Source organism: Juglans regia, chromosome 7 (genome assembly GCF_001411555.2).
Source record: "Juglans regia cultivar Chandler chromosome 7, Walnut 2.0, whole genome shotgun sequence".
In the NCBI taxonomy this organism is placed as follows: Eukaryota; Viridiplantae; Streptophyta; class Magnoliopsida; order Fagales; family Juglandaceae; genus Juglans; species Juglans regia.
Genome location: NC_049907.1, coordinates 50,606,822 through 50,634,388, shown reverse-complemented (window position 1 = coordinate 50,634,388; position 27,567 = coordinate 50,606,822). Strand labels below are relative to the sequence as shown.

The 27,567-nt window shown below is 35.6% G+C and overlaps 3 protein-coding genes and 1 pseudogene across 3 annotated transcripts; 3 read left to right on the top strand and 1 right to left on the bottom strand.

Moving 5' to 3' along the window:
* Window positions 1-1,642: 1,642 nt before the first annotated feature.
* Window positions 1,643-2,853, top strand: LOC108986300 (thaumatin-like protein). The gene is made up of 2 exons (XM_018958878.2): window positions 1,643-1,871; window positions 2,067-2,853. Exons 1-2 carry the CDS (start codon window positions 1,814-1,816, stop codon window positions 2,741-2,743), a joined length of 735 nt encoding a protein of 244 aa, XP_018814423.1. The 5' UTR covers window positions 1,643-1,813; the 3' UTR covers window positions 2,744-2,853.
* Window positions 2,854-4,281: 1,428 nt separating this feature from the next.
* Window positions 4,282-9,319, bottom strand: LOC108986321 (annotated as a pseudogene).
* Window positions 9,320-15,286: 5,967 nt separating this feature from the next.
* LOC108986311 (glycerol-3-phosphate acyltransferase 5-like) lies at window positions 15,287-17,322 on the top strand. The gene is made up of 2 exons (XM_018958888.2): window positions 15,287-15,971; window positions 16,378-17,322. The coding sequence occupies exons 1-2, from the start codon at window positions 15,399-15,401 to the stop codon at window positions 17,290-17,292; spliced, it is 1,488 nt and encodes a 495-aa protein (XP_018814433.1). The 5' UTR covers window positions 15,287-15,398; the 3' UTR covers window positions 17,293-17,322.
* A 7,055-nt stretch (window positions 17,323-24,377) lies between these two features.
* On the top strand, window positions 24,378-26,459 carry LOC108986301 (aspartic proteinase PCS1-like). The gene has a single exon (XM_018958879.2). The coding sequence runs from the start codon at window positions 24,715-24,717 to the stop codon at window positions 26,041-26,043; it is 1,329 nt and encodes a 442-aa protein (XP_018814424.1). The 5' UTR covers window positions 24,378-24,714; the 3' UTR covers window positions 26,044-26,459.
* Window positions 26,460-27,567: the final 1,108 nt, after the last annotated feature.

Here is a 27,567-nt window from a genome sequence, read left to right as displayed (position 1 = left end):
GCCGTTCAAATACATTTCGGTCTGTTAGAAATGCAGAGAAATAAACAGTCCGACTCCAAACCGAATTTGGAGCTCTGATCGAAAGTCTGAGCTCTGATCGACAGTCGGAGTTCCTATCAGAGTCTGACTCCGATCGGAGGTCAGAGCTCCGGACTCCGACTCCAGTTCGGAGTCGGAGGAACAATTTGGCTCCGACTCTTGTCGAAGTCGAATGTCGGAAACGACAACTTCGACTTCGTCGGAGTCGAAGCCCAGCCCTAGTCTCAATGAGAGTAAAGGAAATGTTTAAGCTATCTTTGGATCTAAATTCATCTCAAACTAATAATTTATGAGAGTTATTATTTTTTTATAAAATATTAAATTCATCTTAATATATTTTCTACATTCAAATACATATCAGAATCTATTTACATTCAAACACATTCCAATAAAATCTATAAAATACTATTATTTACAAGTTAACTTAAATCATCTGAGATTGTCTCAATATCCAAATGCAGCCTTAAAGTTATAATATAATAAAGGCTGCCTTGTGCCCCTCGTGCAAATTGCACTTTCTATTTTTTTTTCTTTTAATCATTTTTAAACATTTAAAAAAATCACAAATTTACTAATAATTACTTTTTTAACTATTAAATAAAAATAAATAAATAAAATACACGAGCACTAGATGGAGTAAACCATGGGCAAGTTAGCATTTTCCAATAATAAATAGATAAGGGGTTTTACCAAGCAATTTGTGCCTTTATTTTTCACTTGAGGAAGAGGGACACACAGAAACATGAGTTGCACAACTTGAACCCAACTCAAACACATCCAGAAAATGAACATTGAACAGATGAGGTGATTTAAGCTGAAAACAAAATTCTAGCTATAGAAGCACCGTAAATAAGGGAGTAATGCTAGAATATGATAATATTCACATATTCCCAAATGAGTAGCAACAACGTTAAGTTACCAAAGTGCACATTCAGTCAGTTTTCTTTTCTGTTATCTTTTTCTTTCTCCTTCACTATCATCGTTGGCAAAACGTTTTTTTTTTTTTTTTTTTTTTTAAAAAAAAAAAAGGACGAAACCCCAATTTTATTGATTACCTTTATTTTTGGCAGAGGAAAACCGTGATCACAATCACGACACCTGGAAGGTACAAAAAACTAAAACTAGAAAAAGAGAACCCAAGCATCAAAACCAGTGCGACCATATAGCGTACAAGCCTTAAGAAATATACATAACCTACTTCCGAACAAGCCAAAGAATGAAACCTGCAAAAAGCCACATACACAAAAAGAAGGAGATGCAAATACCGAGATAGAAAATTAGACAAACAAATAACGCAAAACAAACCTGGCACGAGACTTATGATATCCTCAGGTAGGGCATACCCAATTTGTCCATGCGGAGAAAACCCCTCAATAGGTTAGGCAGCATGTGAATATCAGACCACTCAGAATTCAAACCTTTAGCCCCACATTTAGCTAGAAAGTCAGCCACAACATTACGTTTACGATAAATATGATTCACTATAAACTCCAGGCTATTAAGATGTTCTTGTAAATCATCCCAAAAGTCTTCTAAATATCAAATGAGACACTTAAATCCAATTTACTACCAGTTGAGAGTCCGTCTCTAATTCTAAATACCTCAGGTTGGCAAACCGTTTATACTGGGGAAGTTTCTTTCCAGTTAAAGTTCTTTCGTGGCTGCGAAAGACAAGGAAACGTCGCTCCTCCCTCTCCCTTTTAGGTTCGCACTCCCACTCTCAACACATACAGAGGACGAACAATCAGTTCCACATCCCAGAATCCTTAAACAAATGGCAAATGCCTTACTTCCCTTCTTCCTCTGTATTCTCTACTCCCTCTTCTTCGCAGGTGCTCTCTCTCTCTCTCTCTCTCTCTGTGTATGTGCTTGTGTGTATGAAAACTGTGGAAGCCTTTCAAACGTAACCTTTTCTTCACCAAAACATTTACAAGACTCTTCTTGATCTCTCGCATCTCGATCTACGTCTAGTGTAAAATATAACAGCTTTGATCGTACATTACCGCCTGTTTATGTTTTGTTTGCAGATGGGATTCAACTCATAATAGTGAACAACTGCAAGGAGAGCATATGGCCTGGAGTTCTTGGCACTTCAGGCCAACCAAACCCCAAAGATGGCGGCTTCCATCTCTATAGCGGCGAGGAAGTAGTCCTCGAAGTCGCGGAGGGATGGTCTGGGAGAATATGGGGCAGACAAGGCTGCTGCTTCGAAAAACAAACTGGCAAGAGGTCATGCCAAACTGGGGACTGCGCGGGGCTTTTACATTGCCAAGGCATTGGCGGAGTCCCTCCGGCCACTTTGGTAGAAATGACACTTGGAACCCCCAAGTCCGCCTTACATTACTATGATGTGAGTTTGGTCGACGGGTTTAATCTTCCTGTGTCAATGGTTCCTGTAGGCGGTGGTGTGGGGTGTGGAGTAGCCGCGTGCGAAGCTGACTTGAATGTTTGCTGTCCATCTGCCTTGGAGATAAAGCGCCAAGGGAAGGTGGTGGGCTGCAAAAGCGCCTGTTTGGCCGCAAAGTCGGATAGGTATTGCTGTACTGGGGAATTTGCCAATCCAAAGAGTTGCAAGCCAACGGTGTTTGCTCATCTTTTTAAGGCCATCTGCCCCCGGGCTTACAGCTACGCATACGATGATTCTACAGCTCTAAAGACATGCAGGGCTCCTCGGTATGTCATCACGTTTTGCCCTCCTGTTTGATGGATGACTTGAACAGTAAAGTTAAAAGCAAGTCTACGTCTGCTGTTTTGTTATCAATGATGTCCGTGATATTTGTAATCACTATTGTTCAAGTTTTTTGACTTTTTCTATGGTGTGGGTGAATTATTGTCTGGAAACCCGGATTTGATTATCTCAGCCCACGGATTAGACACCCTAAGTCTATTTCCACCACTAGGCAGTGGGTACTGCCAATGCCACGTCAAATTCAATTTGCAGTTTGCATTTTCAAAGCCAACTTGGTTTAGGGTAATCATTATCACCCAGTACCTTTGGTAATTTATGATAGAGATCACTGGAAAGGAATCTGAATGCAAGTTGGGATTTAGCACGCCATAAGATTCCTTCTGCAGCTCATGAATGGAAGTAGGAGCGTCTTAAAAATTAGATTTCGTTGCTACAAAGTGTCTTCAAAATGCATCACATAGATTTTAAATTTTAACCATCGCTTCTAATTAAGTTTTGCTAATACTGTTAGGGGTGCAGAGTACTAGCATCTAAGTATCAAACATGTAAAGATTGAGTTGCAAATTTTGACTTCTCATGTACATTATAGACTATAGAAAGCCCAAAACATCACTCACATGAGCATTTGAGTGAGTACACAAAACCATTAAGCAAGTTTAAGTACAGTATCGAAAAGCAAGTATTTTGTCCAACTTCTTACCCAGATTGGACAAGCCATCACTCATATTCGCACCCCCACCCATCAAATAATTGTTACAAATAACGTTCCTCCAAAACATAATGATCAACATACAAAGCAGCACCAAATTTATATGCCAGCCATATTGAGTTGGGGAAAAGGTTCTTTAAATAAAACAAAATAATCAAATTTCACATTTAAGAAAAATTCTGGATTCTCCTAAACACAAAGGCTCTCTCCACCTGATAGCATTTTGTACAGTCTCGGTTACAAATCTAATACCTCCTTTTTTTCCTTTTACACCGTTAAAACTTGTACACTAATTTTTATCTCCTCTGCAGAATCATCTGGTGCGTTCACCACCTGATCCTCAGCTAGCCTGTTTCTAGGTATATTCTCAAGCTAACAATGTACAGTTTCTTAAGTACAAGCACCAATTTTTATTTTCAATTAGCTCCTAGTAGACAGGAGATTGGAAGAGAGAGAGAGAGAGAGGGTGCTCATACTATCCTCAGTTAGCTGTACAAGAGCTTTGTTTCCTAGGCCATCTGAGCGGGATGAGGATTCATTATGCTAATCCTCAGTTAGCTGTACAAGAGCTTTGTTTCCTAGCACCCAATCAGAAAGCTTTTACATGCTCGTTATGTATTGAAGGAAAAAACTGAGTACAATCTTAGCATATATTCCCCATAAATTCATGATAATACAAGATCTAAAACTGAGAAGGCAAGTAAAATAGACATACAAAGAAATATATCGGGGCTCACCAATGCTCAATCAATTGACAAGAAATTAACATTAAAGAAAAACCATTGGAGACAAAAAATTTTACTGTCTTCGTGTATACAAGTAAAGAGTAGAACCAAATGAACTACTAAAGAAAGAAAGTACCTCCAGCTGCAACAAGTTTCTCTACACATGCGCAACTATATGCTTTCCGTACGTATGCTTCTTCAGAGCATTCAGATGGACCTTTATTCGGTTAAGTATTAGTTCAAGTTGCTGGTCATCACAAGTTTCAAACACTTTCTATACAACATAGTTTGCAAACTGATCTTTCATCATTACCTAAATCAACAAGGAAGAAACCAAAAACAAAAGAAGAAAGTGTTAGAAAAGTTCACATAATGATAAACGAGGTTCAAGAACATTAGCAAAACGAATTACCTTGCAGATACATAGAATGGCCTAAAACTGTACAAGGATGGAAACCTTATGAATTGCAAATCTAAAATGAAAATAAAAAATACACTTGGACCTGTCAAAAGAGACATCAAATACCCTAGCTTTAAGGGAAACCTTCATAAGGTATGGGAACCTTCAACAATCTCTCTCTCTTTTTTTTTTTTTTTTTTATTAGTACCAGGTGTCTAGGAACAGCGTCCCGACTAATCTTAGGGGTGCACAGACCCTCAGCAAGGAAGTTTCCGCAAATACACCTCAGGTAATTTAAGAGAAAAATCCTCCAATCAGATAATTCCTAGAGATTGTTTGCACCCAAAAGAATTTGAACCTTAGATCTAGGGGGAGCATACCCCCGAGCCTAAGGCCTTTATCACTTGAGCCAACCCCTAAGGGTTAGCAACCTTCAACAATCTAAGGGTAGCGATTTAAATTGGCATGGTCAACCCCCCATACATCTAAATGCAAATTTGTTGACGTACAGGGTTATCATATGTCATCCACAAAGGACTAATATCATAGCAAGAGGGATGACAGTCCACAATGGGTGCGGTTCTATTCCATTGAAGAGAAACGTAAGAGATATATTGAGAAATAGAAGCACTTTCATTTGACTCGAAAATATATGATGGAAAAAGCTTGAACGGACTTTAAACATATATAATGACAGTAAGCACTAGGAACTTGGACAATTGACAAACCTGAAGGGGTTCATTTTCATCAGTGGAACCAAGCATCTCATAGACCAGTGTCTGGCATTCTGTTGGAGTTCCAAAGCTTAAACACTTGTAGATAACATTAGAGGCAAATTTCTGCTGGCTCATTTGGACAATCTGATCAGTTAATTTATTTATTATAGCTGAACGTTCATGAGGCTTTCCATGCTCCAGCACATGCTGTAAAAATGGATGGAAGCAATCAAAACACTTGGTACAACAACTGAGTTGAAGTGTTGAGCAAAGAAAACACAAACATATGTCATGATAAATGGACATCCATGAATCCAATAAAGAGTAAAAACCATTTGTGAAGTAACACAAGTCAAAATGTACTATTCATGAAATAATAATAATAATAATAGGGCCTTAACAGCTAAATAATGCAGGCCAAAATGTACTGCATGGTAAAATTAGGGATGCCCAAAATCAAATTTCAATAATATCTAAAATATACCATGTGGTCCATGTGATAAAGAAATTATAAGCTCCGATATGATTTAATTTCTCAGCAATGTTTAGAGTCCCTCCAACTCTTGGAGGAGTTGAATTTAAGTCAACATAATTTATCAACAGAACAGAAGGATCTCTACTATTACTTATTTCAAAGAAATACAATGGTCAGCACAAACAATGAACAACTGGGAAAGAATGTCATGACAAATAATCAACATAAGTTGTCCTATATGAGTCCAAATAGCAGTAGCAAACACGAAGCTTCCAAGATGTACAACAAACCTGTACAACATAATTCCCATACTGGTCTCGTGCCAACATGCAAACAGACTGCAAAATCTCATCCATCATTATTTGTTGTGTTTTAGGGTCATCACAGTGCTCCAGGATTCTCTGTCATATTAAATTTATATAACTTTAGCCATAATCCTTCCATTTCAGACACCACACAGACATGTGCACATAGAAAAACACAGTTTTTTACCTGAATGACACGACAGCCATATGGATCATGAGTAGACATAGTCAGAACTTGATCATAAAAGGTTGAAACAATAAACTAGATGGTAGGGGTGAAAACCGACGCCGATCGACGTCTGGAAAAGTGGATGAGATGCCGACCGTAACCGGTCGATGGCGAGGAGGACACCGATCGAGGCAGTTCTCTGCCGGTTCTCGGTCGGCGTCGGTTCTTTGGCAGTTCTAGTGAGATAATTATGAGAGAGAATGAGAGAGGGAGAGATGCATAGGAGAGAGAGAGAGTTACAGAAGAGAGAGAGAGAGAGGGTTGCAGAGGAGAGACTTTCGGGAAGAAGAAGATCGGGGAAGAAGAAAGCTCTTAACGAAACGACGTTGTTTCACTTAAGTTTAAGTGGAACGGCGTCGTTTCAGACTTATTATTTTTTTCTTACGTCCTTAATAAAACAACGACGTTTGGTTTAATGTCAAACGGCGTCGTTTCCAGTATCAGTTGCAGTACTTATTAACTAAAACGGCGCCGTTTTGATAAGGGTATATTAAAAAAAAAAAGGATTTTATTATATCGGTCGGTTCAGCGGTCCAGTCCAGCTTCAAACCGAGACCGAACCGCTGAACATCGGTTTCTAGCTATTTCCACCGCACGCTGACCGGTTCCGGCCGGTTCCTGACGCGGCCGGTCGGTTCGCGTCGGTGGCGGCCGGTGCTGTCGATTTCTGTACAGCCCTACTAGATGGCATCTTCAGGTACACATTCAATACATTTTTGGATGACATGGTTCCCATTTTGATCACGTACGCAACGCATAACATGACCATCCAGCTCCTTGACCATTTTAGTGTGTTGGTCCAAATCAACGACTTCTATAGCCTGAAGAGTACAAATCCAGCTCCGAAATTTCAGTTCTAATGCAAGGTCAATGCACCCGTACTTATGCAATTGGCATTAGGATATAATTATGTTAAATATCAACCCAACGTGTGAATATGAATGTAAAATTGTCTTGTATAGCTGCCCCATAAATTAAGCTTGTCCTCAAGCATTTATGGTGTCTCCAAAATATCAGAAATATCTCCCAACAGTGCCTCAAATTGTCAATGGCGGTGACTGTAGATTAGTTTGTCCCCTGAGCTTTCTCCTATAAAAGGAGATCAGTTGTAAATGGAACAAGTGTGTGAAAAATCTAAAGAATGCAGTGTAGAGATAGTTTTTGTTAGAGTTTGTATATTTTGAAGAAGTTTCGAAATATATTATTTTCACTATAGTGGACGTAGGCAAGTTGCCGAACCACTTACATATTGTCTCTATCTTGTGTTTGAGTGTGTTTCTGGGTGGTTTTGGTACAACAAATTAGAGGCATGCAGGCTCTGAAATCCTAAATCCTTAACAAGATTAGAAAAAACTGCGATCAGTATGAGTTAATGCGCTTCCATGTCCTCTACCATTTGGAAAGCAAAGAAGTTGGCATACTGACTCATCCAGTTCAATATACTCAAACCTAACGGTAGTTTGGAGAGCCTAAATTTCTCGTTAGTGCAATGAGTTGCTTCGAAGTTATTAGGGTTTAGATGATTCCCATATAGTGTTTAAAACTCCTCAAAATCAATGCCTTATTCACCATTCTCAAAGAGCAGCTTTATCATGGTCCCCACCACTTAAGCAAGTGAATGTCAGTATGATCTCGGCTGGAACTCTCAAGGATTTCAATGTCTTGTTCACCATTCTCAAAGACCAGCTAATTTATCATGGTTCCCACCACTTAAGTGGGTGAATGTCAGCATGAACTCAGCTGGGACTCTTTAAGGATTTCGCAAATAAATTATGTTATATAACAGCATTAAGCCAGTATCTTCAACGCGTATCGATACAGGGTAGAAGATACCACTGTTGAAACTCAAGCAAAAAATTCAAGAAAAGCAAATATAAAGAATGTACTGACATGATGTAAAGTTTGCATATGTCGGGTCAAGTGGATGACCATACCTTCTGGATAACTTGACAGCCATACATTTGAAGGCTAAGGGTCAGCACGTGATCATTGAGCTAGGATCTGTTATTCTCTGATTTGGGGCGCAGTTCCATGCTCAAAGAACTGAATACAAAATCATAAATGCTAGGCATAAAGACAACATTCGAGTACTCAACTTATGATTACATTTTAAAAAATAAGGGCAGAAACAAATTAATAGACAAAATTACCTTCTGAATCACATAATTACCAAAAACATCAGTCATTAATGAAAGTGCTTGGGGCATAATTTCATCGAAAACCATGTTTTTCTCTTCTGCTGTGGCAGTCTCAAGTTTCTGTTGAATAAATTGACTCCCATACTGATCAGCACTGTTGAAGGTATTCAATCAGAGAATTAAAACCTGGAGGTCTCCAATAAATGACAGCAAAGAAAGTTTAACAAGCAGTAGATACCTGAACTCAACGACTTTGCCTGCAATTTCAGAAAGTTCAATGGATTTAGACTTATTGCTCTTAAACTCATCTAGTAAAGTGGATGCAAAAGTTTCATCCAAGCTACCAACAACTTCTGACTGCCAAGCTCCCATGACACCCCCAGATAAATTTCTCATACCAGGAAAACGCATGTTTCGCTCACTGTGCGGGAGAGTACTACCTGATCCAACAGGGGAGTTAGGAAGAAGGAGGTTCTTAAGAAAAGCACACCACCACCATTAAAAACGAAAGATAAATAAAGATTAAAGTTTTACATCAATTACTATTCACTCCTTACTCCACATCTGACAATTTTTTTTTTACAAAATGTGAAATGTGAAGTGTGAAGTAGATAATAATAACTAATGAGAATAATTTTTCATAAATAAATAGTTAAGATCTTGTTGATTGAAGTTGCATTGACTTTCTTTTAAAATAGTTGTTATTGCAAGTAAAAAGTTTCAAAACAAAATTAAAAGAATATATAGTTAAAAAAAAAAATCAACTGCCCAAAATTGGGGTTGGAGGGGGTTGATCACCCAACCAATCTTGTACTGATTCACTATCTCATTAACTTGAAAGTATGGATCAAGCCAACTATTTTTAGGATCAAAATTCTTCTTATCATTTACCATTCATCATCTCACACTTCAAACCTTATAAAAAATACATTCATATCTTATGAAAAACACACTTATATCCTATAAAAACATCCCTCACCTTATAAAAAAGTTATAAGTGTGAAGTGTGAGAGTGAATAATGACTTATGCATAATAAAATCCTTTTAAGATAATTAAGTTCAAACAAGTATTAAAGATAGTTGAATATCTATGAGATGGATATTATCACCCCACACAAAATGGTTCATTGACATTTTTTAATAGAATTTTTATATAAACTGGTTTATTCTAACCATTTAAAAGATTGACACGTATATATGACACTTTTTCAACTTCAAATTTTAAAATAATATTTTGTCATTTGTGTATCACACATGCCATTTTTATAGATAAATTGGAAGAACAAACTAAAAAAAAAATTATTATGAGTAATAATATATGCTCAATTATTTTTATAATGGGGGTATTTATGTAAGATTAATGATATATTTATAATTATTTTTTATTATTTTTATACAACTATGTGTTAATTTAAAAGTATTTATATAAAATGATCTTGCTTTATAAATTGTTTTAAAAAATATCTCCCATTTAGCACGTATTTATATAAAAGTTATAAAAAAAGTTATAAATATATATTTCTTTTATCTAAAATTATATTATTTTATAAAAATATCTCTCATTTAAAAATAAACATATAAATAATTTCAAAATAACTTGTATATTATCATTTTTCTTATTCTAAAACTTTGTAAACTTTGTTTTTGAATTAATCTTATAATTCAATGAATGATGAAGATTATAGAACGCTAAACTCTCGTGTTTCCCGATCCGTATGCAGCGTGGTGGCCTGCCACGTCATCACGTGGAGAAAAGTGACAGTCTACCCTCTCAAGTCCTCAGCCCAATAGGAAGGTGACAAGCGGCCTCTGTGTGACGCTAGAAAAATGCCCCCACCCCACTTTCACGTTTTTAGAGCATTAGCATTAGATTGATTATCTTATTCTTTAAATTTTGACTAATATGTAACTTTTTTACCTTTAACTAATCATTCAAAACTTGAAGTTTACATTGTATTAGTCATCACACTCTCTATAATAATAAAATTTTATTATTTTTTATTATTTTTTATTTTTTTATTAATTTTTATTTTATTTTCATAATCTTTAATAACTTCCAATAAATTATATTCATTTTTATTTTCACAATCTAACAATCTATAATATAATAATCTCATATGTATATAGATGGTAAAATCTCATATGAATAAAAATCTCATATCTATAATATAATAATCTTAAAAAATACTTTTAGATTTGTTATAGTTCTTTTCATATTTGAAAAGAAGAATGGATTTACTATAACTTATAGTTTGGATGAAAACAATTTAGCTAATTTAATGTGAAGTAAATATGGATGATGTTTGCTAAATTTAAAGATAAAAAGATATTTGGTTAATCCAATGCCAATACCCTTACTGCCAGGTGTGAACCAAAACAGGCATGTGCACAAAAAGAGCCCGTGGAGAGTGGCAACAGAACTTTATGAATTCAAATTTGTTATAGTTGGATTAAAATGAAAGATGGCAAATATATAAAACTGCATGGCTTCATAATATTTATATTTCTTTGACTATTATATTTTTATGATAATATTAAATACTTTAGAAATATTATAAAATTACTTTATATATATATATATATATATCACTTAAAACTGTTTTGAAATAAATATCTAATCCAAAGATAATGTAATTAAATATGACTACAAAATGAAGCATATCAGATAACAGTATTCACTGCGGTGGTGGTTCGGTTTGCAGTCTTTTTATTATTATTTTATTTTATTTTAAAAGAAAAGCATCTTATCTACATTAACAGGCTGACATGGAGTTGCAGACATGTGAGGCTGTTTTGCGCCAAACGTGCTTCTGCTACAGTGGTCACGTGCCTTGTCTGTGCTTTTTACACCAATTAACTTTTCTTATTTTAATTTTTTCCTCGTGTTCTAATGTACTTATTACGAATGGAGATAATTTTTTATTTTGAATAGTATTAGATATAGTTTTTAGAGCTTTGCTACACAACCTCCACAACACTTCACACTCTATATTTTTTAAAATTTTTTAAATTTTTAATATTTTTTTTAATTTTTTTTTTGAGTTTATTCTTTTTAAATTATTTCAAATTTTTTATTCATTATTCATATAATAAATATTTAATAAAAGAAAAAAAATTAAAAATTAAAAATAATGTGGAGTGTGGAGGTTGTGTGAATAGTAAGAGGTTGAGTAGATTTTTTTTAGTTATAAATGGTATAAATATTGTTCTTTTTTAAAAAATAGAGTCTATTATTTAAAAAATTATTATTTTTTATATAAATTCTATATATATTTATTTTTTTAAAAGAAATACATGATATTTACATATTCTATGAAGAAAAATAATTTATGCACAATATTTTTCACAACAGTTTATAGAACTATATTTTAAATGAGAGGTATTTTTATAAAATATCTTATAAAAATATTTTTATTTTATAATATTATTATACAATATGTTATATAATGTATTGTGTGTATCATTATACTTCTATAAATAAAAATATCATATATTATATATTTTATTCCTCCTCCTCTTGACATAACTACATTATCTTTCCATCCATGATTTTCAGTGCTCATGACCCTCTCTCTCTCTCTCTCTCTCTCTGATATAAATAAATAGATACAAAATTTAAAGATAAATTGAATGGACAAGTACTGATAAATAAAATAAAATAATAGTCCTCTGTTTTTTTGGGGGATAGATATAATGTTTTCGGTTAACACCAAATTCATAAATTTCTATTTTATATTAGTACTCGTGAACTTGTGAGTATTAAATGTTGTTCACTTTACATTCTCGGCATATTAATTATTTGCTGCGTGGGCAGGCACTAAGCAGTCAAAAATAACGACTAAAATAAAGTCTGGCACGTGGGAGCGATTAATGAGATTTGGCTATGATTTCAATTTTTTTATGTTTCCATGATATAAGAATAAATCATATATACCATAGTACTACGATCTTCCTTTCATATTATTTTTATAAATGTGACATATTCTATCATTTTTAGATCGTCTCTTATTTTATTATTTAAATTTAAAAATTAATGTGTAATGCAATCTTATTATAAGTTGGGAACAAAAACGAGATGTAAGTGTAATTGGTACAACTTTTTTATTTACAATGACGCAATTGAAGAACTCGAGCTTTTAATATTGATGATTATGTAGGTATGGGATTAGACGTTTGGAACTGCTGGAAAATTGGGAAAACGTCATGTCCAAGAATTTTAGGAATCAATCTTTTCATTGCATGAGTGGAACATCATCACATGTTTGAAAAAGAAACACAGAGTAGCATTAGCAACATAGGAATTTTGTGACATTTAAATTAAGGTGCATGAATCTTATAAGTGGGCAAAAATTAATTAGTATTTGAAAACCCAATACCTTTAACCTTGCTTTATGTCTAATTTGAATAATGAAAATATTTTACTATTATTTATTATTTTTTATTACTATTCATTATTATTTAATATTCTTTCATTATTTTTTTATTACTATTTATAAAATATTTGAGAATATCTCATTACCCAAACGCAATCTAATCAGTAGAGTAAGACCTCATCTGTATATGAGATTAAATAAAAAACAAATCTTAAAAGTTGAATAAAAATATTATTATAATATAATTTTTATTTAAAATTTTAAAAAAATTAAATTATTTATTATAATTTATATAAAAATTTATAAAAATTATAATAATTATATGAAATGACATCAGATTAACCAAACCATACTAGGCCAAAGAGTTCCTTCCAGCTGGTCGTCCATGTAATCAACGTATCATGATCTCTGTGACGCTCGACCTCACGTTATAATTCGTCTTCATCTATCCAAACAATTTCTCCTCAATTTGTGTTTTGTCTTTGGGACCAAACCTGCCCTAATAGAGATTGGATAATGAACCTATCTGTTTCTTAATTTACTAAACGCACAACTAATATATAATTAGCATAGAAAATATTATTTTAATAATTATAATCAATGTCACGATTAGTGGTGAGCTCTTAAAGATACAAAAAGATTACACAAATAAAATCACAACTTGACGTAACTTTATGAGATCTATTAAATTTATTTTGTAATAAAAATAATTTTATAATTTAATATATTACATCAAATTATATTATATTAATTTTTGAGTTTATCTTTACGCTATTAACTAAAATATTTTCAAATATATTTTATCTGATCTAAAGGAAATGGATTAATAGATACATCGGACGGGCCTCACTCGGGTTTGCCTTTTTTCTCTTTCTCTATCATTTTCCTCGTTGGGTTGGCCCAGTTTCATGTGCTGATTCCCAAGCAGGTTGGAGGATGGGAGCAGAAATGGGTGGTCCAAGAGGAGCTTCCCTATTGGGCCATTAGCGAGACAGGGATTAGAAATTAATGGGCTGAAACTAGATAAATTCCTCCATATAGACTTGTATAATTGTATTGATCAGTAAATAGATATTTTCATCCAGCATCATTAAAGACACATACATAAAGTCCCCCACATTGAACTCGATGGCCATGTATTATGGTGTGCATTTTAGATTAATTTATGGAATAAGAACATGATAAATACCCGTATTAATCAGAATCAGTTAACTTAATTGATGTAGCTCGATCTTCATTAGATCAAGGAAGGAGTGTGATAAATCAACGGTCATAATCACTAAGTACGTTCAACCTAACATTGATCTTATACACATACCCAATTGTTCTTTAATTAAGTAATTGCTAACATGTAATTTTGGTATATGATTTCGTTTTCAAAGCAAATCCTTGTAATTATTATAAGATATAATGGAAGTACTGCAAAAAAACAAATATTAATTGATCAATTTATTAATAACTTCAACGAATATATATATATATATAGGTATTGCAATTAATAATTAGTACCTAGCTACATGCATGACCCATTGCACCATGCATGCATGGATTTAGTATTTTCCAGACCATTTTCTAAATCTCTAATGCATCAGCATGTGCATGCATCATATCTATGCATAATGCATGCATGTTAAGTAACTTATTGATCTACACAAACAGTCTACCTCCAAAAACACCTAAATCTTCAAACCGAACTTACCTACCTAGAGAAAATTCTGGTGTTTGAGCAGATCAAGAAGTTTTATTACGTACCTAGCTAAGAGCTGGGTGAGCAATAACCAGGCATATATGGATGCGCGCATATTCGATCCTCGGAGAAAACCGGCGCAAGGGCAAACAAGTTTCTAACCTACTTTACTGCTCCTATATATATAATTAATGCAAGCATCCGGCCAATATGACATGCAGCCACACACACACACACATAATATATATGCATCTTGAAACTTTAAGAATTCAAATACCTGGAGTACTAGAGCTTTCTTATGCGACAAAATGAAACTTCAATTAGCTGGACTAGAGCTTTCTTAAGCTATATATAATATACTTTGAATATGAAAATCTAGCAAAATGAAAACTTTTTTCATGCACGGGAACGTACGCCAAATTGCATCCCATGCAACAACGTGGGGATGACCATTATCACGAACTTTTTGAAATATACACTTTATATATTCACAGTTGAATAACATCACCTACGGCTCAAGTTGCCACAATTAAGCAAGAAACCTAAAGTCTCAAGTTAGCTAGGCGTAAATTTAGGTGTACACGTTATTCGGCCTAAGTTGTTGGAGCCAAATAATCTATTTTTGTATAAAAAGTGGCGTGTGATGCTTTATTCTTTGCAGATATACCCACCCAAAGAGAAACAGCGAGCAAGAGAGAGATCAGAGAGCGGGGGGGAGTTCTAGCTACAAAAATATAAAAAGGGGTAGTTGTAAACTGATGAACTGCCCAATTCCCACGTCAGAGACTAAACACCAATAACACCAATACTGTAAAGCTAAAAACCATTAACGCATTGTCATCCTTATCCAAGAACCGGACATTCTTAACACAGGAACGTCCTTGCATAGGGAAAAAATACTAGATCACGAGAAATGAAAAATGCCCGAGTGGAGTCGGTGGTTGCGGAGCTCGAAGGCACCCTTCTGAAGGACCAAGACCCCTTCTCCTACTTCATGTTAGTGGCATTCGAAGCCTCGGGTTTGATTAGGTTTGCGTTGTTGCTGATGTTATGGCCCGTGATTTGCTTGCTGGACATGATGAGCATGGCGGACGCGGGGCTCAAGCTTATGATCTTTGTTGCAGTCGTGGGTGTTCGTGAATCCGAGATCGAATCAGTGTCGAGGGCAGTTTTGCCGAAGTTTTACATGGATGGCATTGATACGGAGGCATGGAAAGTCTTTAGCTCGTATGACAAGAGAGTTGTAGTGACCAAGACACCGAGGATTATGGTGGAGAGGTTTGTGAAAAAGCATTTGCGAGCTGATGAGGTTCTCGGAAGCGAACTTGTTCTGAACCGCTTTGGTTTTGCAACGGGTTTTGTAGAGGAATATGATATTCGTCCTCTCTCTGATCGGGTGGCAAAGCTTTTTGTAGATGAACCGCCAAGTTTAGGATTAGGAAGGCCTACATCAGCTGCTGATTCTTCGTTCTTGTCGCTATGCAAGGTAATTAGTAGCACCTAGATAGATAATTTCACTAAAGAAAATAATATTAAAGTATACATACATGATAATTTAATAGACTAATATTTCTGGAGGTAAACTTTATCTTTAGATTTGTAAACTTTTTGGAGAATACATTAAATTAGAGTAATATTACTTACAATCGTGAAATGCATAAGAATCGTATAATCACTTTAAAAAAAATAAAATTTATTATTAAAAAATTAATTTTTTTTATATAAATCCTGTATTTATTTATATTTTTTAAAATAATTATATGATATTTACATACTCATTTCTCTCAAATTAAATCCAATATATTCTCGTACCGTTGTACGTACGTGCGGCCTTATATACATGAACAAATTTATTAAATCCATTTAATACCGAGATAATCTGTGATATACAGGAACAAGTACATCCATCAATGACCAGCAACCAAAAGCAGGACCGCCAGGTCCTCCGCCCGCTACCTGTAATCTTCCATGATGGCCGCCTAGTCAAGAGGCCAACACCATCGACTGCCCTCCTGATCCTCTTATGGATGCCCTTAGGCATCTTGCTTGCAATAATCCGCATTGTTGTGAGCTTGATGGTACCAATTTGGGCTATTCCCTACTTGTCTCGGCTATTTGGTGGCGAGGTAATTGTCAAAGGCAAACCACCCCCGCCTGTGTCTGATGGCAACACCGGGGTACTATTTGTGTGTACCCATCGAACCCTATTGGACCCCGTGGTCCTTTCCACCGTACTCAGACGTAAAATCCCAGCTCTGACATACTCTATCTCTCGATTAACAGAGATCCTATCACCAATCCCCACCATCAGGTTAACGCGAATACGTGAAGTGGACGCAGAGAAAATCAAGCAACAATTGACCAAAGGAGACCTAGTGGTTTGTCCTGAAGGAACAACATGCAGGGAGCCCTTCCTTTTAAGGTTTAGCGCACTATTTGCTGAACTAACAGATCGAATTGTACCGGTGGCTATGAACTATCGTGTTGGGTTCTTCCATGCAACAACGGCTGGGGGTTGGAAAGCACTGGACCCCATTTTCTTCTTCATGAACCCTAGGCCTGTCTATGAGGTCACGTTCTTGAACCAGTTACCAGTCGAAGCAACATGTTCTTCTGGGAAAAGCCCGCATGAAGTTGCAAACTACGTGCAAAGGATCTTGGCTGCTACGCTAGGGTTTGAGTGCACGAACTTTACTAGGAAGGACAAGTACAGAGTGCTGGCTGGAAATGATGGAACTGTATCTTATAATTCGATCATTGATCAGATTAAAAGGGTGGTGAGCACCTTCAAGCCGTTTATTCACTAAGTTAATATTAGACAAAGATTGATTTCTTTAATTTTCTGTCTGCTAGATGATTTTTTTATGGTAGTAATTTTCTTTATTTTTTTAAATTATGAAGTACTTAATTTGTGATCTCGAATTATTAATGTAAAATAATGTATGAAGGTGGCTAATGTTTGTCTAGTAGTACAACTGTTACCGTCATGAGTTACCCTTTTGGGTAGGGGTACGCAGCAGGACCCCGCCCCACTACCCTTTTGGGTGGGGCGGCTTACCCCGCCCGCCAGATGCAGGGGGTGGGTGACCCCACCCGCATTTGGTTCCTAAAGAGGGGACGAGGGCGGGATAAGGGTTACCCCCGCCCTGCCCCGTATTATATATATATATATATAAATATATAAGTATTTCAGTGTGTATATATATAAAGACCAGGCATAAAACGTGTCTGGGTTTTTTTACTTAATAACAAATGACAAAACGATGTCGTTTTGTCATAAACAATTAATTTACAATTAATTGAATGTTGCTACAATAGCTAATAGTACAATTTGTAATATTTAATATTTTTAGATGAGTTTATAATATTATAATAGTTTATTAATTCTCTTAATTTGTATAATTGTAAATTGTAATAGTTTAGTGCCTTAACGATAATTATTACTTAATTAGTTAATACTTAATATTATTAGTTGAAACTTAATATATAGTTAATAGTTCTATCTATATATTTTATTTTTTTAAAATATATTTAATTTTGTTAGTTAAATTATGGGCCCAAAAACATATTATAAGCCATTTAGGACCCAAATAACTAAACTAGGCTGAAGGCTCAGTACGAGGGGCGGGTGGGCCGACGGATGGAGGTCCACCCCCGCACCCCGGGCACCAGATGGGGTGCCCTGCCCCCACATCCCAAAAATCATTCTTATCCTTCAATTCCTAATTATTATGCTTCTTCAAATTCCTAATTATTTATATCATGTTAAGGAAATTACTGGAGTGTCCATTCAGGTACCTAACGTACCCTTCATAATATGTTTTTGATATCCCAAATGAGAAGAACCGATTAGAGAGAGAGAGAGAAAGAGAGTTTTGTATATAACACATATATATATATATATATATATATAAATATATATATATATATATCTCGTACTTGACAGTATCGGTACGTAGTACCCTCGAATTAAGTACAAGACAAGTGCATCATCCGTACATATTTTAATTTGTTTTTAGCTTATACCTTAAGCGATTATTTGTTACTTTAATCTACTCTTCTGCATGAAAGTATAACAAAAAATTGAGAAAAAGATATGCTCAATCAATTAAATTATTAAATAATATCGTGTAAAAGTAGTTTTCAACGGTTTATTCAAACTCAACTGTCGCCCGTACTCCCAAGGCGGCACATGTCCCTCACGCATCATCACAGTCTCTGTGTTTACTTTTTTTTTTTTTTTTATCTAAAGTTGAAAATATAGATCTACAACTTTTTAAGCTCTATTTCGCTATTTTCTTGTGTATTATTTACTTTTATGTTATTTCCTTTGTTTTAAGTTAATAATAAAAAAATAATAATCTCTTGGACATTTTGTCCATAGAGTGAAAGTCCTCTCCTCCTCTAGAGGGTGGGGTTTGAAATATCTGTTTTAGGCAAAGTATGGTCTCTTAGACATACCTTCTGACATCTTCAGATTGAACAATTTCTTCATTAGGTGCACTTTGTTATTCGCCGACGGCTTTGTCAGGTATGGCTTTTCATGCATACCTGACAAAGCCGTCATGAGATCTATCGTGGTTCTCTTCTTACTTACATTGTGTGCCATTGTTCTGGATAAGGTCAGTCGAACAATCCCTAGAACCTGTCGATTTAACAAGGTCCACTCAGCATCATTCATGCTTTCTGGCTTCTTTCCCAACAATGGAAGGTAGAGCCTTTTCCCATAGAGATAATCCTCAATCTACATCTTCTAGTACCCAAAATCAGTGTTGTCGAACTTTTCGATCTCGAGTGCTTTCACTTTACCTCCAGCCATTGTTCTCCTTCAGATCCGATATTGGCTCTCTAATACCAGTTGTTGTGCAAAAACTCACGCACCAATGATGGCAAACTAAAGTAAAAGCAAGCATGATTAAACACACAACACACAATATACGTAGTTCAGTAAATTGCCTACGTCCATAGAGCTGCAGCAATCTTATTAACCATAAAAGATTACAATCACTCAATATCAACTCACACTCTCTAGGGCTTTCTTTTTTTGTCTCACACAATATGCACTCACTTGAAAATTATTATCTCTAAAAAAATATGCTGAAAGTCGTACAAAACAAGTCAAATATAAAATATTTATAGTAAACAACGTTGAAAACTCTAATCTGGCAAAAATTACGTTCTTTACTCGAGTGGCAACGCCTCGAGCAAACAGTCGATAAACATTAGCTCAAGCGGGGTGTTGAGCATGGCTTGAGCGAACATTAGGGTTTATATCTCGCTTAAACCTACTATCGAGTGCACCTCGAGCGAACTTTCTATTTCTCGATCTTCTGCTCACAGGCCCACCTCCACATATATCCCAACAATGAGATGACATAGATTGACGCAGAATACGTAAGTGTATTGCAGAAAAAGAATAGCTTGCAGTTTCCCTGTTTAGAACTCAAGATCGAGCTACCAGCATGACGAGTTACGCCATTGACAGTGGAGGTCGCTTGCCAAACCCCACCATTGACAGTGAAGGGTTGATTCCAGCTTGAAAAGTCGCGGCAGCAACGAGAGCCATCACGACTAAAAGTGCATTTCGAACATCACTGGCGCATTCTTGTTCTGGCTTAAACTGGAAGTATGCGGCCCAATCCCGCTGGGAAATTTCAGGCGGGGTAGGCACGATGGGCTGGGTATGATCTATTTCAAACGAGGAAGCAGCTGGTTGGTTGGGCTGACCGACAGACATTTGTAAGCAGCAATTAAGCTTCTTCGGCTTGCTATCAAGGCAACCAAGGTTACTAAAGCCCTCCACTTTTCTACAGATTTATAGAGAGACCAAGCTAGCCAGGCGACGCTTTCCTTTTAACTAAATCAGTTGCAGCAAAGCCCTTCACAAGTTGTAATAAATATCCAAGCCTAACCATGGGACCCTTTTAGTTGGGCCTTCAGACAAGTGTTTACACTTTACCCCCATCGTATCGTTTCAATTAGTAAAACCTTGGTTGCAACTTGCAAGTATTGGGCTTTTCTCCAAATGAAAAGACAACACGATGGAGGGAGGAACTTCCATGAACGTACATGAAATTCACCAGATGTCACTGTCGATCAAGTTGACGCGTTGGGGCTCTATTATTGGAGCAATTATAGAGTTCCAGAAAATTCAAAATACTATGAGAGAAAGTTGGCAGAATATTTCCAACGTGGATATGCCAAGTCCTAGCTTGAGGCTAACAACTTTTACTGCAAGTCTGGGTTCTTTATTAAAACCGGGAAAGCATTACCACATATCAAACCCAGATGAATAAACTTTCTGAAAAGGCGACTTTGAGTGCGAAAGAACGCCCATTCTCTTTGTTTTCTTATATTGACTTCTCTATTTCCCATTTCTTTCTTTATGCAAATATGTAAAACTTTTTATATATCTTTCTAGCAAACGTTGTAAAATCTCAAGGCAATTTTACAATCCAGCATGGTTCGATCTTTATGATTGTCAAAAAGGCAAAAACGTCACGATCGAGCTTGAAACATTTTCTCTCTTGTGACGTCACCCCCAATGGCATTCTATACATACATATTTTTAAAAGATGCCTCTCGTGTCACAACATATACACCTTTTTCTCTCTTCAGTCTCTCCGAAAGTGTTCTCTTCCAACGAATAAAAATAAAGCAAAGAACATTACCTCTTTTTTGCCCATTTATATCTGTTTTTCTCCCCCGCTCATCATACCAAAGTACATTTTTTCTTAGTACGAGAGATAAGAAAGCACAAAATTAGGCCATTTATTTGGCTTCATTTCTCAAATATTTATTTATTTAGTGAGTCGTCGTTTTGGATATAGTGCATGTAATACAATTAGTTCATACATACATACACTTTCTCTTTATTTCTTTTCCACTTAAGTACTAAGATAAAACTGATTAAGAAAAAAATTGAAATTATCTAAATATTCATGTATCGTAATACAACGTTCTACCAATTAACTCGACAAATTAATTAGTCGTCAAATCATGCAATTATATAATAAGAAAACATTAATATAAAATAAAACAATTGCATAACACCAATATTAGTAACAAAGGGAAACCTTTCAAAAAAATTCTCTAAAGGTAAAACCCTACGGAACAGTCAAACTCAAAAAATTCAATTTTATTATTTGAAAATCAATTACAAGCAAGTTTTAATTATAAAATATTTATCAATTGACACTCTTATTTGACCAGACAAACTACTCGTTTGTCTCTACTGCAGTAGCAACCAGAACCTCTGATGTTCTTCAAACATTAGCTTTTCTCCTGGAACTCCAGTGATTGAATCACGATCACTCAATCTCAATTTTAGATCAACGATCACACTCTTTGAGAGAAACAATTTTCTTACAAAAATATGCACTGAAAAGTATTCTAAAAAATATCCATAACTACATCTCTACAGTTCCTAGCTAGTAGGACAGTTTAAATAGATTTTTGGAAGCAGTTTCTAAATCACAGTGAAATTCTACTGACGGACTCTACTAATGGATTCTACTGACGCCTTGCTGGTACCTTATATTTATCTTTTCAGCATTAGCAGTTTCACATTCAAACTCTTCTCTAAATAAGATCTATCTCTCGAAACTCGACTTTTACATTTTTAACTTAACTAAAATACTTCCTAACAATCTCTAAATAAAATCAAATCAACAATAGATAAATTCAAATTATTTTATATTCATCTAAAATATAAATTTTAAGATAAGATAAAGTCCATTATTTTAATCACTTAATCATATCCAAACTTATCCCACCTAATTTTAGCCAAACTTTTAAATCAACAATAATTAACCTGAAAGGCAAGTCTTTTGCCCAATATTCAGCAAAAATATACTATTAAAAACATAAAATAATTTGTAGGTGTTCCAACCTGCTACACGGGCATATTGATTCAATCATTTTGACTGTCCCTATCTAATTATAGCTTTAGGTCACTAATGGACAATATTAGCATGCATTGCTATATGGATGAATAACAGAGAGTCCTCGTGGTTGGACCCGATTGCTTGACGACTACAAGTAAAATCAACTGTGATACAGCTACACTCGCACTGCTTCACCACCGGTGCCGTCAAAGCCTATACGCTTTCTGCATGGTGCCATCAGTATTGGATCGCGACGTGCATTGAAACATTACGTGAGGTGGCATTATTATTGTTTTAAAAGGAAAAATATTTTAGTTAAATTATATAAAAATAATCTTATAAATTAACGTAATTTGATATATTTTATTAAATTATAAAATTATTTTTATTATAAAATAAATATAACAAATCATATAAAATTACGTCAGTTCATGAAATTATTTTTATATAATTTTTTATAGATTTAGCAATACTATTTTAAAATAGACACAAAAAAAAAAAAAAAAACTAGTAATTGGTAAGTATACATGGATCACTTTTATACTTGGGCTAATAAACTTGGTAAATACACCAAAATTGACAAGTAAATAAACAAACAAACTAGTGCATAGTTTTACGTCACAAAATACCAAAGAAGATGCCAATCAATTATTACACTAAATGGATTTAAGACATTTTCCCTGGGAAATTGTGAAATTAATCCACTCGTACGTGCCTCACATCAACAGATTAATTAATAGGTGATTTATGCATAAACTATAAATATATATATATATATATATATATGCGATAAGTCAAATTAAACCGTGTGAAAAGGGTTAATGCATGGATAGCTCGAGACAGATCAACATATAGTGGGTGGTATACCCGAGGTTGAGGTAAAATTAGAATAAATGACAGTGATAGGCTAATAATTCATTTATAATTTATAGATAATTTTAAATATAATAAAATTTTTTATTATATTTAAACACATCGAATTAAAAATCAAAATCAAAATTAAATTTAAAATAATATTATTTTATTATATAATTGTATACAAATTGTTATTTAACAATAACTTTATCAATTTTCTAGAACAAAAGGTATTATCTGTAATTGATAAAAAAGAAGAAATTATTGATTTATTAGAAAGTGGAAAATGCTTGACACTTAGGATCACATTGAAAGCAAGGTTTGGAAAGTCTAAAATTGTGATGGATTGACAGATTGGAGCAGGCACTATAGGTGGACCGGGTGGCAGAGGGGGCGGCTCCCACATAACAGGACAGAGTCGATCCATTGTGTTTTGCGGAAATTTCAAGTCTCTATTTAATTAGACGTCACAGTCACCAACTAATCTAATTTTAAAAGTCAAATTATCTATAATTTTCCAAGAGTCCAGACATAAACATGAGTCCCTCGTCTCCAAACCATGCAACTTTGGTGGTCGCTTCCATTGCTGTGTTCCTCCCGACTTTCGTAAAGTATCAACTTTTTGCCCCCAGTTGTACCTTCCAGACAAGACCTTTTTTGCCCTTTTGTGTTTTATAATGTCACGTCTTGGGTAATTTTGAGAAACCATGTCTACAGAACATTGCACTCAGACTCATCTTAAGTATCTCGTTTAAAATGGATTCTGGAGCATAATTGATAATATTCACAAGCGTAGCATCTTAGTGCCGACTAGACAGTTAGTAAATTGCAATAACAACTGTTGTGTGTGAAATCAATCCAAGTGAAGGCAAGTAGCGGTATATAAAATAATTTCTTCTAGAGCTTGGCAAGAATATATCTGTTCAAACATTAATTATATATTTAAATTTAGATATTTTCATTATATTAAATTTAATATCCAAATAAATATTTTAAATTCTTTTCGTTAGCTTAAGCTGTTAAAAACTTAAAATTAGCAATTGAGTTAATAATATATATATGTATATAAATTTGTTGTTAAAAAGTGTCATGGACCACATTGGTTGTTGATTGGCTGCTTCAAAAACAAGACCCTCATGGTCATGGCACTTTGATTAACTTTAGAAACATGCATGCACGCATCTAACGAGCACATAGGAGTGGGTGATTGGTCATGGTTCTAAGATCCAAAAATTCAGAGGCAAAGCATCACGTACGCCCTCTAATGCATGTCAGCCAACCAACCATTTATTTAAGGAAACGACGAAGAGTTACCTCTCACCCATAACCATCCTTCCAGAGTCCCAAACCAACACACGCGCACACCTTTATCTGATATTTCAACCTCTCTCTCCCCGAAGCTTTTAAAGCAAATTAAAACGCACCAAACCTGAAACACATCGTTAGGTCACATTCCCTTATTTTTATGCTTCATTTTCTTCTTTCTTAATGGCCAGCCTTCAAACTCCCCATCCACCTCCTCCTCTTGTTCTTCTTCTTCAGCTCACCTTCTTCTTCGTAATAAATCAATTTCAATCCTCTCTCTCTGCAACTCAGAAATCGCTCATATTGCCCCTCAAAGCCCAGACAGTACTCCCACGTGGATCAGCATCAAAACCTTCAGACAAACTCTCTTTCCACCACAACGTGACCTTAACAGTCTCCCTCACCGTAGGTTCGCCCCCGCAGAGCGTTACCATGGTCCTCGATACAGGTAGCGAACTCTCTTGGCTCCACTGCAAGAAAACCCCAAACATCAGCTCCATATTCAACCCACTTCTCTCTTCCTCGTACTCTCCAATCCCATGCTCCTCTCCCTTATGCACAACCCGGACCCGGACCTTACTCGTACCCGCTTCCTGCGACCCGAATAAGCTCTGCCACGTGACTGTCTCCTACGCTGACGCCACCTCCATTGAAGGCAACCTCGCGTCCGAAACTCTCTACCTCGGAAACTCTTCCCGACCCGGTACGATATTTGGATGCATGGATTCCGGTTTCAGTTCCAACTCCGAAGAGGACTCCAAGACCACCGGGTTGATGGGTCTTAACCGCGGGTCTTTGTCGTTTATAACCCAAATGGGTTTCCCTCAATTCTCGTACTGCATATCGGGGAGTGACTCGTCCGGTGTTTTGCTTTTTGGCCAAGAGAGACTCACTTGGCTCCAACCATTGAACTACACTCCTCTGGTTCAGATTTCAGACCCGTTACCTTATTTTGATCGGGTAGCCTATACAGTTCAGCTCGAGGGGATTAAAGTTTCGGGTAAGATTTTGGCGCTTCCGAAATCCGTGCTTGTACCAGATCATACGGGGGCGGGTCAGACTATGGTCGACTCCGGCACCCAGTTCACGTTCTTACTCGGCCCAGCCTACACCGCATTGAAAAACGAGTTCATTCAACAAACAAAGGGAATACTGAATCTTTTGGAAGACACCAACTTTGTTTTTCAGGGAGCCATGGACTTGTGCTACAGAGTCCCCTCGAGTCGGCCTACTTTGCCACAGTTACCCGCAGTGACCTTGATGTTTCAGGGGGCCGAGATGGTGGTATCGGGTGAGAGATTAATGTATCGGGTACCAGGAATGATGAGGGGTGGGGATTGGGTGTATTGTTTCACATTTGGGAACTCGGACTTGTTGGGTATAGAGGCATTCTTGATTGGCCATCATCATCAGCAGAACTTGTGGATGGAATTTGATTTGGCAAAGTCTAGGGTTGGACTTGCAGAGGTTAGGTGTGATCTGGCAAGTCAAAGGCTTGGCTTGGAGCCTTGAGGCAACACTTTTTAGGCCAAGTTTTTCTAGTCTTTTTTTTTTTTGTGCAGATTGGAACAGGAGGCATACATTCATATAATATGCAATCTATGGAGGTGGATTTTGCTAAGAGAATCGGCACCTCGACAGCGCCAAACAATTTTTATGAGTGCTTGCAGAATTAGGTTTTGCCATTACCTACTCCAGGACTGTACCAGAGTGGGTCAATTAATTGGGTTGTCCATGACCTACACAAATCAATTATTTTTATTTTAAATGTATATTTATTGTTTGATTTGTAGATTCTATGTATCTCTAGGATTTGGTGTAGTCGTGAGAGGGAGTTCTTGTGGGGCAGGTGGCTTCTGGGTGCACCTAGTACATTTTATATTAGAAATTTGCTTTATCCACTAAAAAATTTTGTAAAATTTACTTAACTGACTGTGTTTAATAATTTTATTACAAGTGAATTTAATATATTATGTAAAATTATGTTAATTTGAAAATTTTTTTTATTAAATTTTTTTGTGACGGTGGCATTTCTCTTTTTATTTTGGGGTTGTAAAGTTTGTTAGTGAACGGTGTGAATAATTTTTGGACTAGTTACCATCTTTCATGGTTTTTGTTTTGTGGGTAACCAGAAATTCGAGCTTCATAATCGTAGAACGATTATCAAATCCTAATTCTGAAGTGTTTAGATAATTATAACTGATGTAAGGTTTGCCACTATTATTTTTTTCAAACCCTCATTTAAGGTTGGAGAAAAACCAACAACTACATAAATCAAAGAATGCCAAACAACCATAAAAACCAATACCCTAATAACAAAAAAACAATAACCCATAACGTGGAAAAAACCAGCTAAAATGTTCAAAACAAGACTTTGACAATTCATCTAATTTGAGATAAACCAAGCCTGTCAGTACGAAGATCAACAGCTGAATTTCCTTGCCTGTAAATATGTCGCAAACTGAAGGTAACTTGCTGTAAAAGAACAATAAGCTCCTCCCATAATTCATCAAGATACCAAACACCACAAGATGATGAGTTGATCCAATTAATAACCACCTGAGAATCCATCTCTATCTCCACTTTAGTAATATATTTTTGTCGAATAACTCCGAGACCATGTAAAAGAGATAAAAACTCAACAAACTATGTTTGTGCCGTGTCCAATCATTCTCCCCGATTCATCTCTAACCACCCCTACAACACCTGCCATACCAGAAAAAATCACTAAAGCATTTAGTGACAAATTTAGAAACTTGCAAGATGGAAAGAAGATGTATAGGAATCCTACTTAGCACATGTCGAATAAGCAGTAATCTTGCTCCACTAGACAGCAATTGAGTCGAACAGCCTCCAATTTTCTCCTAGACCTTCCCAACCAAATCCTTAAAATGAGCAGCCGTTAATCTACCAGCAATGATAGGTACCCCCAGATACTTAAAAGGCAGAGAACCTTATGAAAAACCCATGTTTCTCAAGAGCTCTCTATGCCTTGAAGAGGAAATATAATTAGAAAAAAATCATTGAAGATTTTTT

Bases quoted from the DNA above. Each gene is read 5' to 3' on its own strand.
- LOC108986311 (XM_018958888.2), top strand. From the start codon at position 15,399: ATGAAAAATGCCCGAGTGGAGTCGGTGGTTGCGGAGCTCGAAGGCACC. The intron at 15,972-16,377 runs GTAATTAGTAGC...TGTGATATACAG, and splicing joins CGTTCTTGTCGCTATGCAAG to GAACAAGTACATCCATCAAT.
- LOC108986301 (XM_018958879.2), top strand. From the start codon at position 24,715: ATGGCCAGCCTTCAAACTCCCCATCCACCTCCTCCTCTTGTTCTTCTT.
- LOC108986300 (XM_018958878.2), top strand. From the start codon at position 1,814: ATGGCAAATGCCTTACTTCCCTTCTTCCTCTGTATTCTCTACTCCCTC. The intron at 1,872-2,066 runs GTGCTCTCTCTC...TTTTGTTTGCAG, and splicing joins CTACTCCCTCTTCTTCGCAG to ATGGGATTCAACTCATAATA.